This window comes from Diospyros lotus, chromosome 3 (assembly GCF_014633365.1).
Source record: "Diospyros lotus cultivar Yz01 chromosome 3, ASM1463336v1, whole genome shotgun sequence".
NCBI classification, from domain to species: Eukaryota; Viridiplantae; Streptophyta; class Magnoliopsida; order Ericales; family Ebenaceae; genus Diospyros; species Diospyros lotus.
The window spans coordinates 36,686,435-36,702,892 of NC_068340.1; the positions used below are offsets into that span (position 1 = coordinate 36,686,435).

At 30.7% G+C, this 16,458-nt stretch overlaps 1 protein-coding gene across 4 annotated transcripts; it reads right to left on the minus strand.

Annotated features, from left to right (window-relative positions):
• Positions 1-3,780: 3,780 nt before the first annotated feature.
• LOC127797567 (lipid droplet phospholipase 1) lies at positions 3,781-14,549 on the minus strand. Of its 4 annotated transcripts, none has more exons than XM_052330576.1 (12): positions 14,160-14,548; positions 13,285-13,352; positions 12,386-12,456; positions 11,999-12,241; positions 10,792-10,955; positions 10,612-10,667; positions 10,460-10,512; positions 10,258-10,378; positions 9,980-10,077; positions 4,539-4,664; positions 4,422-4,459; positions 3,781-4,002 (listed from the first exon to the last, which is right to left on the minus strand). In XM_052330576.1, exons 1-10 carry the CDS (start codon positions 14,315-14,317, stop codon positions 4,593-4,595), a joined length of 1,104 nt encoding a protein of 367 aa, XP_052186536.1. In that variant the 5' UTR covers positions 14,318-14,548; the 3' UTR covers positions 3,781-4,002; positions 4,422-4,459; positions 4,539-4,592. The 4 variants fall into 4 exon arrangements, with proteins under 4 accessions (XP_052186536.1, XP_052186537.1, XP_052186535.1 ...); XM_052330577.1 differs by lacking the exon at positions 3,781-4,002 and adding an exon at positions 4,009-4,272; XM_052330575.1 differs by lacking the exon at positions 3,781-4,002 and having other exon boundaries at positions 4,009-4,459.
• Positions 14,550-16,458: the final 1,909 nt, after the last annotated feature.

Consider the following 16,458-nt stretch of genomic DNA (forward strand, 5'->3'; position numbering starts at 1 on the left):
TGGTGCTATGTTACACCAGAAGACCAAACTAGGTAAAAAATACGATTAAATTTTACTAAATAAAAGTAAAGAAGAAGAGAAAAATTGAGAAGAAGAATCGAGAAATGAGAAGAGAAGAAATAGAAGGGTTGAACAAGAATGGAAAGAAAGAAGAGAGAGAGATATTTGCTTTTTTTTATTAATTTATCTTTCTTCAAATTCTCCTATTTCTCTTAATTTATCAAATTATATGTCACCATTAAGTTTTTCTTTTTTTCCATGCTTTACCACACAATTCGAATCTTACTCACTTAACATAATTTTCAAAACACAAATTTAATTTGCATTTAATTTCTCTAAGTCCAACGTATAGCACATCTTCAAAGTAGACTAAGGGAAAAAAGGAGAATTAAATAAATGATAATAATCAATTAAGTTGAAAAATAAAATTATGATATTTAAAATTATAAAAAAATAAATTTAAATTAATTAAATTGTATGTAAAATAAAGATAATTTAAATAATCAATTAATTATATAAATAATAATAATCAAAATTTCAAAATTGATTATTCATATATGACTTTACATATTTCTCCTAACAATTAATTAACGCATTTAAGATTGGTCAAATTTTTAAGGAAGCAAAAAAAAAAGTTAAAAAATAAAATTATAACATTTAAGTTATATATAAAATTATAATATTTAAAATTATAAAAAAATAAATTTAAATTAATTAAACTATATATAAAATACAGATAATTTAAATAATCAATTAATTATATAAATAATAATAATTAAATTTTCAAAATTGATTATTTATGACTTTACATATTTCTACTGTCAATCAATTACCATATTTAAGATAGGTCAAATTTTTAATAAAGTAACAAAAATAAAATTATAATATTTAAATTATATATAACATTTAAAAATATAAAAAATAAATTTAAAATAATTAAACTATATATAAAATAAGAATAATTTAAATAAATAATTAATTATATAAATGATAATAATTAAATTTTCAAAATTGATTATTTATACATGACTTTACATATTTATCTTTATTACCATATTTAAGACAGATCAAATTTTTAAGAAAACAACAAAAAAAATAAAGTTAAAAAATAAAATTATAACATTTAAGCTATATATAAAATTATAATATTTAAAATTATAATAAAATAAATCTAAATTAATTAAACTATATAAAATAAAGATAATTTAAATAATTAATTAATTATATAAACGATAATAATAATCATATTTTCAAAATTAATTATACATACATGACTTTACATATTTCTGCTGACAATCAATTACCATATTTAAGACATGTCACATTTTTAAAAAAACAACAAACAAAAATAAAGTTAAAAATAAAATTATAATATTTAAATTATATATAAAATTATAACATTTAAAATTATAAAAATTAAATTTAAAATAATTAAACTATATATAAAATAAAGATAATTTAAATAATTAATTAATTATATAAATAATAATAATCAAAATTTTAAAATTGATTATCCATACATGACTTTACATATTCCTCATAGCAATCAATTATCACATTTAAGACATGTCACATTTTTTAAAAAACAACAAAAAAATAAAGTTAAAAAATAAAATTATAACATTTAAGTTATATATAAAATTATAACATTTAAAATTATAAAAAAATAAATTTAAATTAATTAAATTGTATATAAATAAAAAAAAATTACTTGACAGTCGGTATTCAACGATATTACCTAATATATCAAGATTTCTCCCAATTTAAAAAAGTCTCATTTTTTTATAATTTATTTCAATTAAAATTTTATGTTAATATTTAAAAATTAATAATATGAATAAATTAATAATATTTATCTTGGCTCTTCATAAACCAGCATACTTACACATTCTCCAAAACACTATTAACCATAAAAAAAATCATTTACATGTTCCAAGAACTACACGTTTTTCACAAATGTAGACTTAATTAATGACCTATAAAAATTTCATTTCGAGTAAGAAAAAATATTAAAAAAATATAATAAAATATCAAAATAATAACTGGAAATGGGCGAGAAAAAAATTGACGATTGTTTTGTTATAATATATATATAGATATCATCTTAAAATTAGCTTAAAGACTATACTATGAAATACTCTTAAAAATTGGCCTTACCTTTTACTTAATGCCAAAAATAAAGAAGAAAAAAAACCACTAAGTACTTTTTTGTAAATTATCATTACAATATCATAAGTCAGTACACAAATTGCACCTATATGTGCGATTGATTTCTAGTATATATAGGGCAAATTTATAAAAAAAAATAAAAAAATGTTAAACTTCTGTTTCAATTTTATATTAAATTTTAATTTTTAAATAATATACTAAATTTTATCTTCAGTTTTAATTTATAATAAAGCAAATTGACTTTAGGACCATGTGTTTTGAATAATTTACAAAGATATTTTTTATAATTTAAAAAAATCTTTAGATATTTATATTGTTTACCTTAATTGTTCGAACAGTATCACAAAGAAAGTTAATTAAAATTAATTTAAATTAATTTATTCTAATTTCTTCTTAATTAATAATAAAAAAATTAATGTATAAAATTATCATTTATTCTAATAACTAGTCATGGAAACTAATAATAACCATCATCTTTTCCTTCAAAACCCTACAGCCAAATGATAAAGTAGAGAAACTAATAATAACAATCGTCTTTTCCTTAAAAACTCTGCAGCCAAATGATAAAGCAGAGAAAGATGATGGATTCTATAACACTGCCGATGATAGTTCTGATTTATTTTTTTATTTTTGTATGTTTTTATTTTTAATTACAAATTAAAAAATTAAAATAAATTAATTAATTTTAATTAACATCATCGTGTCAAAAACTAATGAAGATGCATCCAAACAAAAAATATAAACCACCCCGTAGATCTCTAAAAATAATTTTAAATCACAAGCAATCCAAAGATAAAATTCATCTTATTATAAAATTAAAACTAACACAAAATTTGAAATATTATTAAATAACTAAAAATCAATTTATATAATTGAAAATAAACACAAAATTTAATATATTATCCAAAAATTATAAAATTATAAAATTAAAACAAAGTAAAAAAAATTTAGTACATTGAACTTTCAAGAGAGAGAGCAAGACAAGAGAAAAGTAAGAGACGTAGACAAAAACCATTTTACCTTTTACCAGATCTAATTCAGAACACAAATGTCTTTAAACTTTCAACCATCGTCGTTAATTTACCCTCACCTCACTGCTTTCCTAGAGCCAAAAGGAGACTCGCATCAATTGCAGGTTCGCATAACATTAGGCTTCCAATTTTATAAAAGCAAAAGAAGACAAAGTCATAAAATAAACTGTTTTCATTCCTAAACTCGTGACTTTTTTAAATAATGAAAAAATAATATTTCTACCAACAAAGTGAGACAACTTTATAGGTAAAAATGTCAATGTTCCAAAGAAGAATCTTGCCATCACTCAATCCTCAATTGAAGTTAAGTTAGAATATCTCAGTTTGCCTTTAATCAAACGAAGGAGTCCCGTAAAACTGAAGCTAATTGCTCAGTTTATTTCGCAAAAAGGCATCTCCCACAGAAAAATGAAATTCTAACAAAGCTTTTGTACATAAAATCATACTTTGTAATTATAAACTAATATGATAAAGTTTTACCTTATTTCAATAATATAAAGAAACTATTACTAAACATCTTTGCCTGCGCATGTACACAAAAAAAAAAAAAAGATTTGGAGCTGTGAACCAATTTTGAAAATAGAAATACAATTTACGTAAAAAAAAATAGGTACCATCCATAAAAATATAGTATAGATATCAAATGATTATTCAGCCATAAACACAAGTTAAAAGAGTCTTATGAGGCATCAAGCTACCACCCAAGGGCACAATTCCTTCTTAAATAATAGCATTTACACCAACCATATATATCCAACCCTAAAATCTCTCAGAACAATGCTACTACCCTATCAGCCATAAACTGCAAAAACAAAGCATTGTTTTTATAAGGCAAGAATAATCATTTATTTAAATTACTCATTAAAAGCAAAAATAAAGTTAATAAACACAAATAAAAAGATAGGTTTTAAGGGGAAAAAAATGTAGCGTTTCCATACACCATGACCACCTCCAAAAATGTTTCCGATACTTCCCCAGCAACGATATCATATATCATTCTATTTGTTCTGTACAAGATTATACCTAGAAGTAACCAAACTACGAGGGCCAAACTTGTTCAGCAAAGAACGACCTAGGATTATTCAATTGTTAGATGGTGTATATAGAAGAAAACGGAATTTTTGAAACATTAGAATGCCTCATTTCCACTTCATTGATAGGCAGTGTGTGTTATTGTACCTTTGAAGTTGAAGACATCAAGAGTTAATAAAAAAATCTTACTGCTTGGTGATTGATATGAGCCCTTTTTGCTTTTCAACCTGCATCCAAGTCAATAAGAAATTTCCCATCATTCCAGAAAATGATACTACTTTAACGTCGAGGAAATTGTCCCTTTACCTAAGCCGTGGGAAGCGTGCTTGACCGAGATGTAATGCCTTGTTTCCAAGAGCATCAAATAAGAAAATGATCAATTATATGTTGTATGACATCTGCACCTTCAGAATGCATGTAATAGTCTTTGACCTGTCAAATATATATATTCCAGAGGATAGTTCGCTTCACATTAAAAGGCACCAGTAACATGTTGACGAGACAGTAAAAAAATGATTAAATGTATGTTACAGAAAGTTCAAGAATTAGTGCCAGAAAAATCAATTATTTAGCCTTAGCTTTGCATGTCCATCAATCTTAACAACAAGAAGTACAAACCTTGCTCCCACGAAAAGCAAGGTGGCAGCTACATAAATTCTAGATTGCCAGCCATCTCTATCAAATGGCCATATTTTTATAAGGCCATTAAATTATATCCTGTATCATTTAAGGATTTCCCACCAAATTTTGTTTGATCTTCCTCTATCTTATTCCCTACAGACGTTCTCCAGCCACTTGCCTCACAAGCGCATCTATCCTCTTTTTCTTACACATTCAAATCATCTTAATCACATCTTCAGCTTCTTATCTCTGAGAGACATCACCCTCATCTTATTATATATAATCTCGTTTCTTATTTTGTCTTTTTTCATAGATCTGCACATCCACCATAGCAGCAGCATCCCAGTTACACTCATATTTTGTATATGTTAATACCTAACTGTAACATTTTAAACCACACAACAAAGATAGTCTTATAATTATCTGATAAAATTTTCTTTTTTAGCCTTTTGTATTTATGATCCCATAAAATAATGAATGCACTTCTCCACTTTAACCATCCTACCTTGATTCTGTAAGCAATATTCTCAAAAATTCCTACTTATTTTTGAACAATTTATGCAAGATATAAACTAATCTGATTTTGAATAACTTGATCTCTAAGTCTCACTATAACAGCTTGCACACTTCTATTTTTATTGAACTTGCATTCTGTATGTTCAGTTCTTAACCTACTCAACTTAAAACCCTGGAATTCTAATGTGTTCCTCCACAATTCAAGCTTAATTTTCATGCCTTTTATCTCATCCACTAAGACAAACATTGCCTTCAAATAACATCTACCAAGTCACTTATTGGATGTGCTTCACAAGTTCATCAATCACAACACCAAAAAGGTATTCTTAATGTAATCCAATTATAACTAAAAAGGCCACAGTATATCCCATACAAGTTCTAATTCCCTTTGATAATACATGTCCTTAATAACTTGTCTATAAGCAATCTGGACTCACTTCTTACCTAAAACCTTCCATGAGACTAACTTCGTCATATGTTTTTTCCAAATATTTTTATTCATCTCTAGACCTCTCTATTTGATGTCTTAACAAGTAGTTAGCTTTTGTTGTTAACCCACCAAGCATAAAACCATACCTATTCAGAGACCTCGATTTTTCTCGAACTTTTCTCAATTACCCTCTTCCAAATTTTTATAGTATGGCTCATTAGGTTAATAACTCAAAAACTTCACAATTTTGAATGTCTCCTTTATGCTTGTAAATAGACAATAAAGCGTTCTTTCGCTCCATACCCATTCAAAGACCTCAATTTTTCTCAAACTTTTCTCACTTACCCTCTTTCAAATTTTTATAGTATGGCTCATTAGGTTGATAACTCAAAAACTCCACAATTTTGAATGTCTCCTTTATGCTTGTAAATAGACAATAAAGTGTTCTTTCAGCACTTCACTTGATTTGATCCCAATTTACATTCACAGATTTTTAGTAGTAGTTAGGCTGGCAGTCCAAGCCATATACACACTTATACAAGCAATCACCCATCACACAAACAAAGAAGGTTAATACATCTTGCATACGATAGTTCATACCACATCTGAAATTAATTTCTGGAACAAACAGAAAGGAATTTTCTGCCACATTTGCCTTTTGGGGGAGAGAGAGAGAGAGAGAGAGAGAGAAGGAGCAATAACATAAAGTACAAAGGCCCATAAACACCAGTCCCAAAGATAAAAAATGAGATTCCATGGAGAGAGGTGCCAGAGCATAGAGGGCAGCTTAAAGCACATGCAAAGAGACTGGATTTGATGGAAAGCTAATACTTGTTACCAAAACCACCCTAGGCTCAAAATGCACAGTAATCAAGCATGGTTAGATTTCTCTCCATAGACCCTTGGATCAATGAAGGTGCAAGTTCCAAGAGGAAGAAGGAAAGAGTACCTTACCAAATGCTTAACAGGCCAAAGGACCTGCATACTGGTATACTTATGGAAGCACCCAAAAAAAAATTAACTTGAACTGCATGATGCATGTACAAGATGTATGTTATATTATATTTCAAGGGAACATAGAGCCTAGAGGGGGGAGGGGGAACCTCATTCAAAAAAAAAAAATCCATTAGCTCAGGCTTGGGCAGTAAAATAAAATTTTCATTTTCATGATAAATTGACAAAATATTATTAAATAGTTATTAGTAGGTTAAAGTCATTGGCATCCTATCATCATTTCCTTCGAAAACCTCTAACTTAAAATGCATAATATTACATCAGAATAAAATGTTTAAGTCACTCAATACATTATTTTTGTGCTAGATGAATTGACGAGGTTAGGAGTTAACAAGCATTTTCCAAGTCATGGGATAGACATTTTGTCAAATAGAGCTGACACCAAAATATTTTAACCAGAGAACAATGGTGTGGTAAGATTGTTACCGAGAAACAAGTTTTAGCTTATTGATACAACAACAACAGCATATCCAGCCTTTATCCCACTATGTGAGGTCGGCTACATGAATTCTAGACTTCCATGTATTTCTGTCTTTTGTCATATCCTCATTTAGATCCATATATTTCATATCAAATTTTAATGTCTCTCCCAAAGTCTTCTTGGGTCTACCTCTACCTCTTTTTGTGACTAATTGTTCTATTTCATCAACTCTCCTCACAGGAGCGTCTCTTAGTCTCCTTCTCACATGACCAAACCATCTTAGTCTAGTCTCTCTCATCTTCTCCTCGATTGGCACTACTCCTACCTTATTACAAATAACTTCATTTCTAATTTTATCCTTTCTTGTATGTCCGCACATCCATCTTAAAATCCTCATCTCCGCTACACTCGTCTTTTGCTCATACTGGTATTTGACTGCCCAACATTCTGAGCCATGCAGCAAGACTGGTCTTATAGCTGTCGTATAAAATTTTCCTTTCAATTTTAATGGGATTTTACCATCACATAACACCCCCGATGCATTTCTCCATTTTAGCCAACTTGCCTTAATTCTATGTGCGACATCCTCGTGAATTTCTCCATCTTTTTGAATCACTGATCCCAAATATCGAAAATGGTCTTTTCTTTGTAAGATTTGGTCTTCTAATTTTATTATAACATCATCCACTCTTGCATTTTTACTAAATTTGCATTCCATATATTCTATTTTCTTTCTACTTAATTTAAATCCCTTAGATTCTAAATTGTTTCTCCACAACTCAAGCTTAGTGTTCACTCCTTCTTTTGTTTCATCCACCAACACTATGTCGTCTGCAAATAGCATACACCATGGCACATCCCATTATTGATGTAGCCTCTTAAAAGATTTCTATATTATGAATTGTTTATTCAACTAGTTTGAATAGTCTTATATTGCTCATACCAAGGAAGGTATGGAAGTCTTTTTTATATTCAGCGCTATGTATGATGTGGCTGGAGCGGAATAGGTTAGTTTTCAAAGATCGAGAGTCAGGTGCAGTTGATATCTTTAACTTGGTGCTTGCCAGGTTAGTGGCTTAGGTTAGGGCTGTGGAGCCATCTTTCCCTTACTAGGTGGACCAGGTCATCATGTCTACCTCTGCTCTTGGCCGCTAAATTCTTCTCCCTCTTCTAGGCTTGATGGCTATGAAGTCAATTTTGGGTTGTCATGATCCCCCCTAATGGGGGGGGGGGGGTGTTATATGGAACTCTCTTGTTCCGGGTCATTGATGTACTACTCCTATGGTCTCAGTAATATATTTGTGCTAACTTATTTCAAAAAAAACACTAAATAGCTAAGAGAATTTGAGATCAAATGAGAATAATGGGGTGACCATCAAGATGAAAATAGGATTGACATCAAATGACTGTGGGCTCCTAAAAATTTATCATGGAAAAAAGGAGTAAGACCAAGCCACAATAGGCTCAATACTTATTACCAAGTGTTCCAGAAATTTGAAAATACCTTGCAAGAAAGCCTGGAGAAATTTAATGAGCCTATCATCTACTTTCTGGAGAAATGGAATAGTTTCCGGAGAAATCCCACATGGGCTGTTGGAAATGGAATTGCTTTGATGGTTTGCAAAAGTATATTTGTTTCACTGGTTACTATGATTCTAAATACACCATGGAATGCTGTTATTTGGGCTACAAGATCAAACCAGATCTAGAGAAATATTTGGTAAATGATAAGTAATAGTCAACAAAACGGTATTCATTTATCAACATATTTTCCTTCTATTTGAACTCATTCAATAATTCTTTTAACATTTAATCTTAATTATTGGTTCAGTTTATGCATGATGAAAAGGAGCAATGGAATGGTCTAAACTCGAATATTCTGACAACAACATATCAAGCCGTAATCCCACTAGAATATTCAGAAAATAAAAGGAAAGAAAAAAGGATTGGAACTTGTATGAATTTTATTGAATTTCCCTTGCTTATCAAATAAACCAAAGTTTATTTATTTCAACTACCTCAAATGATTTTTCAAATTGGTCAAGACTCACCAGCCCACCTATATGAGTGAAGACCCTCAATTACAGAGATCATCTGAGCATTCATGCAGAAGAAACAAAAAGGCATCAAGGCTAAACTCTTATTGTCTTCCACAGTTATTCTATTGTGAGCAATATTGATTAATCAACTTCTTGAAAGTTATTTTGCCTACAAAAATAGATTATTTGTTTCTTCAATCTTTTGCAATGGTGTATTAGTCCATATATTGATTGAGTTAGAACAGAAGTTTGGGAGGGAGGGGAGTTATCCTGAAATTGACATTCATTTTGGTGAGATTATTTTAGTGTTATTTTGATATAACACTTCATGTAAATGTCCACCAGCAACTGAAAACTGGTCATATACTCCTATATAAAAAATATTGCAAAATCTCAAGGTAAAGCTTGGAGTTAGTAGATAATCATGAGATTTGCCAAACATCTCTCTTCTCCTTTTTCTTATTTTTACTTGATTCCCATATAGCTTGGTGCTTTGCTATTATGTATATCTTACATCCTCACATCCATTTATTCATAACATAATTAGACTTTAATTTTACCAAACCCAATTCATGGTTCCTCTTGGTCAATTTAGAAAAGACATTGTTAATTTTGGATTACATTTTGCATTCATTTACTAAGAATGCACAAATGAACTAATTCACATATGTATTCAGAGAGAAAGGGGGGGGAGGGAGAGAGGTACCTGAATCACGCTATGGGCAGCAAACCGGAGCCTGCTACTATGGAAACTGACATCTATCTTTTCCCATGATACACGTGATAAGCCAGTCACAAGCTCCTCTAAAGAACTCAGTCCAATGAAAAACTTTATTACCATTTATTGATGAGGCCAAATACAAGCAGAAATAAAACCAGTAAAATGTTAAGGAACCCGAAAAGGCAAACACCCAAGTCACCAATAATAGACCTAAGATAGCCAAAAAGCTATCTGTTCCAGTAGAAGTTACTGATGATACCAACCTTCTAGCTCATCTGTACCATCATCTCCCGTTACAGTGGGCTCATTCTGCTCAACATCATATGCTTTACAGTGCTCTTCATATACTATATGAGGATATTTTTCATTTAGAGAATCATCCCACTGAAGAACAACGTAATTTTTGGTCATTTAACTGCAACCACTTTATTGGCTTGATCACAATATCCAAACAAAAGATGATACCTTAGGAAGTTCACTGTTACGTCTAATAGATGATGTTCTCCAGCCCACTATGTCTGAATAATATTTTATAAAGGAAAACAAGGAAAATATAATTTTATATGTGTAGAATCTAGAAAATAAAAAGAGCTAAATTCTTGGTGTTAACAGGATACGGTCATAGCCAACATTTGAATATACCACTCGCCGTTTAAAGGAACCTAAGGCAGACCTGCATCAGTATGTTGGTAGCCACATTAACACAATTCATAATAGATGACTTACTGACAATTACATCTAAAGAAATTAGGATCCAAAAGAGCAATTTACTTAAGAAATGGGCTTAGGCGATATACATGAAGTAAAGTTCACCGTAGTCTTCAACCATGCGTTTGAGCAATGGAGGCTTTCCACCATCATCATCAGTAAGAAAAAGATGCCGGCCAGTTTTCTTAAATATCCAATGAACAAAAAGACCAGCGACTTTCTCAAATACAGGTACACCAAAAAGAAAGGGTACCTACACATGAAAGCAAATTAAACAAATATCAGTCACATTGCAACTACAAATGACAGGCAATGAACGCTCAAATTTCATTCCAGTGTATCATTTTGGTCAACTGAAAAATGGAAATGTGTGGCAACATAATAACATTAAAGGATGTACAAAAATCTAGCAAACATGTGAGTCAAACTTATCATTTCTGCAATTTTCCTCCTATCTCACACGTAAAAACCACTGTCCTGCAATATTTTGGAAATATTTTTATCAAGTTCACCAATAGTGCAACAGATTGTGCCCACCCAACCCCCCCCAAAAAGTCTCTCTACCAGTTTCCATCTCCTTTCTTGTCATCACAGGTCATGATTCAACTGAGATATAATCTACAGCTTTTTAATGCAATAAGCAGCTCAATGAAAACAGAAAAAAAACCCCAATTTAATCAACAGAATGAGATATACTTTTACTCCCATTTACACATAAATGAATTAATTTGACGAATAAATTTGGAAATCTACTTACCTCAATGGATTATATATAAAGAAATTCTTCAAATATTTGTATATGATAGAGAAAATGATAGAAATAACAATTCAAATTGCATATACAACTTACATTATTGGTCAGAAAGGCTAATGTATGACAGAGATCAACTCCAGAAGAAACAACACAGCATAGTTAGTAGTGGACACTGCAAGAACATGGCTTTGAACCATTACAGTAGCAGAGTAGATTCCACATCAAATCTTGACTAAAGTTGTCATAAAGTCAATAATCAACTAATGACATGCATTATTATTAAAGGGGGGTGTCAACTACTAACTATTGCTTAATAACAGATAAAAATTTCTATATAAACTTTGAAAACAATGCCACATGACATTTATATTTAATTTTGTAAGCTTTTTGTCCACATTAGCACTAGTTTTGCATTCAAATTAATACCACACAATCATGTGCTTTGCCAGATAACACCATATTTCCTTTCTCTACCACCATGACTGAGAGCACTATCATCCAAAAGAAGAGCACTAGTTATGATGAAAAAGAAAGAAACCTGCCTGTTTATTACCCCTTGAGCCAAGATGAGGTGTGGCGACAGTAATGAAGTTCATGGGCTCCAACCCACCAATTGAACTCTTTGACTCCTCTTCACAGGAATTAGGCAATAAGTCCTCCGACTTTTCCCTTCTATGAGGTCTAAACAATCTCCCAATGGCATACCTTGCAACCAGACCTCCAACTGAATGTGCAACAAAGGATATCTTGCGTAGACCTGGCTTTTGTTTGATCACCTCGAGGACCTGAAATTTATTCATTTTGCAAATATCTAATTGCATCCTCCATGTGTCTTACTTGAATAATTAAGCAGATTTAGAACCTGACATTACATAATTGGGTTGAACAGTAAATATAATCAACACAGCATCACAAAAGAATAAACTAACCTCTGCTGCCAAACGTTCACCCATTACATCCACACCATCCAATGTCAGTTTTGCCATATTTCGTTCACTACCTGCAAAACAAGTCAAAAACTTGATAAATAATTATATTAACATCTATAGTCAAGCACCCAAGCTATGCTAAACTGAGTTCACAACAAAACAGAGTTATTTCTTAAAATATAGTTAAAGTTTGAAGTCAATGTGCAGCGTGTAAGACACAATTTAAGGACATATGCTCCAATATGTGTTGTCAAAGAAGCCCAGGGTGAAAAAACATGAACATCCAGCAGAAAGACTCTTTGCTATCACTTTTTTTTAATGAAAAAAGTTCGGATAATATTTAAACTGGCTAAACTATAAATCAGAGTAGTTTACTTTTTTTATCTTTCTCTTTTTAAATTTACTCCATTTTTTCTTTCTTTTAGCTTTGGGGAAGGGGACTACAAGCAGTTTACAGTATTACAGGCATTAACTGGAAAACTACTTCCCAAAAATGAAAATATGGATAGTGTTTGTCAGTTTATTGCACTTAAGAGGCATTGAAGTTTTACTCCTACTTTGGTAGGATCAACAGTGGCGACAACCACGAGAAAGGGGATCACCACTACCAGCAATGTATGGTCATCAAGGGCAACTAACTAAACCTTTTAATTTTTAAATTATTTTAGATGATTTTTCCATTTTCTTAAATGGCTTGGCAGGTGCATGCATAAATTTAAAAAAAAAAAATGTAACAACATAAATATAAACAAGACAGGAAAAAATTAGGAAAATTTCAGAATGAAGGGCTGCAAATAGGAAAGGAAATAAACCAAATAACCAAGTGAACTACCCAAATGCACCAATAGAATTAGAGCTGGGGGATCACTAAAAAGAATTGCGGAAAGAATGATCCTTACAATGAACAAATACTTTATCAGGGAGTATTCTAACAAATTGTTCAGCCCCAAATTTCCAATCCGAAGAACTGCAAAAAATAAGACACCACCAGAGTGAATTCTCAATTGCAAGTGGAGCAGAAGTCCATGTAGCACAAGCATTCATTCACAAAGACATCATCATGTTTCCACTGACGGAACACTTCAGCAAATTTGCATTCAAAAAATTATTGAGCTCAATACCATGTCTTCTTATCCAGACTTATCACTATTACAAGTCGTATTTAACCTTCACTGCAACGGTATAACATTGAATCCAGTCATTGCAGCTGATTAAGATTAAAAAGAAAAAATAAAGAAAGACGGAAGGACCAGAGAATGAGAAGTGCCCGCTACGGTAAAAGGGGAAGAAGCATTAACAGTGGTGATCTTAACTTGTTTTTCTTCACCATCACACAGGATATTCAAATACATCGTGGAGAATCAAAGGAACTAAACTTGAGCTCGGAAACTCCTCAAACCACGGTCACACCACATAAACTGGAACTTCCCTCGGCATTTGTAAAAGACAAAGATCCAAAATCATCAAAACAGGAAACTCCCCTGTTTTCAAGGGAGAAGAAACAAAACAAAACAAAATCTCTTGTGCGTATTATCTCCAAATCACGAAATAAAACCTAAACTCTCATCTACAAATCGCTGAAAATACAAATTCTCTATAGAGTCCAAACAAAACCTTATGAAAGAATTTGCACCTAGTTCTCCGAAATATAACAAAACTAAAACTAATAACGAGTTAACATAAACAACAAACAATAGCTGCCAGCCTGAAAATTCAATGCATTCTCCAATTTACACAAAACATCCGTGCTTCGATACACATATGTATACATGACCTTCCGAGAATTCCATGAACCATGACGACAAGATGATCGGCGGAGGAGGCATCGGATAGGTTGCCACTCCAGACGTCTTCGGCTCCACTGACCGATTCCGACGAGCACACCCCGTTCTCCACTGCGCAGTTCTCCGTCACTCTAGTTTCGGCGGCCATTGGCAGGCGGTGATCGAAACGAGGTCGCTAATTAAAATGCAGGAATAATGAGAGATCGAACGATGCGGGAAAAAGCAAAAGAAGAAAGAAATTATGCTTTGATCTGTGAGCGCAAGAGGAGTTCAATTTGACGAAGATGAAGACACCAGAGAGAGAGGGATAGAGAGAGAGAGAGAGAGTCTGTGTGCGTGTGTAACAATAGGATCAGCGAGTCAAAGACAGGTGTGCCCCAGTTCTGCGTGGGGAGTGGCGCTAGTGATTAATTTCTCCGGTTTAGCGGCGAGTAGCTGCGCTCATGAGCCATGGATCTCTCCACCTCTTGAAATTTGCATTTGACGTGTTTTAGTTGGATGGAATGATTTTTTAACTAATAAGGTTTATTTTATTCAATTATCATGTTTGATATTGTCAATAGTGAAAATGCTATTTTATTTATTTTTATGACTGATACATAATAATTTTGATTGAATAAAATGAAATAATAGTCAAATGCCTTTATTGTCGTTTTGATGTGAATAAAGCAATATTTTTAATTAGTTAATTCAATTTTTCAAATAATATTTTTAATGTTATATAATTCATAAAATAAAGCAATTTTTTCTTCATTTTGCCATGGCTTCTTCACTGAGCCGCCTTGGCTCTCTCTTATTGACTTATCATAACAATTACCGCAATAGGAAATGCAAATTGCCATCACCATCACCACCCCCTTGTGATATGAATTTGTAAAACCCAATTGACAAATCAATGGTGGCGGAACCAAAATGTCCAACCTTCCTTCACTTTCTATTACTAACTTAGTAACTTAAATAAATAAAATAAATTAACGCGTAAATTGAAAACAAGGTTCATTAATTTCTTCCACGCAACGCATCTTTCGCCAACTTTTTTTTTTAAATGAATTACATTAATCTTCTATTAAGTTTAACATAATAATAAAAGTTGCCCTTTATTTTAAGAAATTACAAAAGAAGTTTGTCCTAACATTTATAACTTATACCCGTCAATAATCATACGGTGAACAATAGTAATCAAACTTTTTAAAATGCCAAAAAATAACCTTTTATTTCAATTCCTTTTATTATATCTCCTTCGGTGATTTTTTTTATTTTTCTTAATTCTTAGTTTATATATTCTTTGTTTTATATTATATACTATGAAATTTGAAAATGTTTATTTATTTTTCCGTAGTAAGAAATTATATTTCTAGAAAGTATATTTAGTTTATATAAATATATATTTTTTAGAAAATATATTTTTAAATATTTTTTCTACTTTACAAAAGTATATTTAGAAAGAGTGATGGGAGATCAAGAATAAAATATTTCTATTCCCATTTTTTAATAGTAAAGGAGGTCATCGTTATTTTAAAAAATATAAGTGCATCGCATCTAACAATAGTTATTATCAAAAGAGATAAGCATAATTATCAAAAATATAAAACCATCTTGTTATATAATTATAATATTAGACAATTAGATATCAACTTGTAATATGAGTAAAGTTATTTATAGAAAAAATACGAGTAAAGTTAAGATAATAATGTTATATATTATGGTGGAGCACAATCATAATAAAAATAAAATAATTACATAATAATATTAGAATTGACAATAATTTTATAACAAGGCAATTAAATAGTTTAGATAGATAAGAAGAAGATTAATATAATCATTTGTGAAATGATTTGAAGAAATAAAAGAAATTTGTAGAAAAGAAAAAAACTAAAAAAATTAGAAAAATGAAAAAGCTCTTTTAAGTGCAACATAAGATATGAATACATTATAAAAAAATATAAAAATGAATACCTATAATTGGACATTTAAAATTTATGTAAATAATTATATGAGTGACAATTAGTATTATATCATGACGATTCTATCAATAATAAAACCATAACTTCAAGTGAGCCTATTAGAGTATTTGATTACCGTGTATTATAATTATTCTATCGAATAACATCCCAATTAAGTGAGAGTCATAGATTGATAAAACTTACAAGACTTAATAACTATGTCAAAATATAGCATGATGTGATAGAGATGACACATTAAAACTTGTTCCAACATCGAAAACTCATTTCCAATCAAGTGCACCTTGGCCTAAGCGTTTAAGCAATCACAAATCAAAACTGATCGTAT

Bases quoted from the DNA above. Each gene is read 5' to 3' on its own strand.
- LOC127797567 (XM_052330576.1), bottom strand. From the start codon at position 14,317: ATGGCCGCCGAAACTAGAGTGACGGAGAACTGCGCAGTGGAGAACGGG. The intron at 13,353-14,159 runs GTCATGTATACA...TATTTTTTGCAG, and splicing joins GTTCATGGAATTCTCGGAAG to TTCTTCGGATTGGAAATTTG. The intron at 4,665-9,979 runs GTACCTCTCTCC...TATATTTGACAG, and splicing joins CTGCCCATAGCGTGATTCAG to GTCAAAGACTATTACATGCA.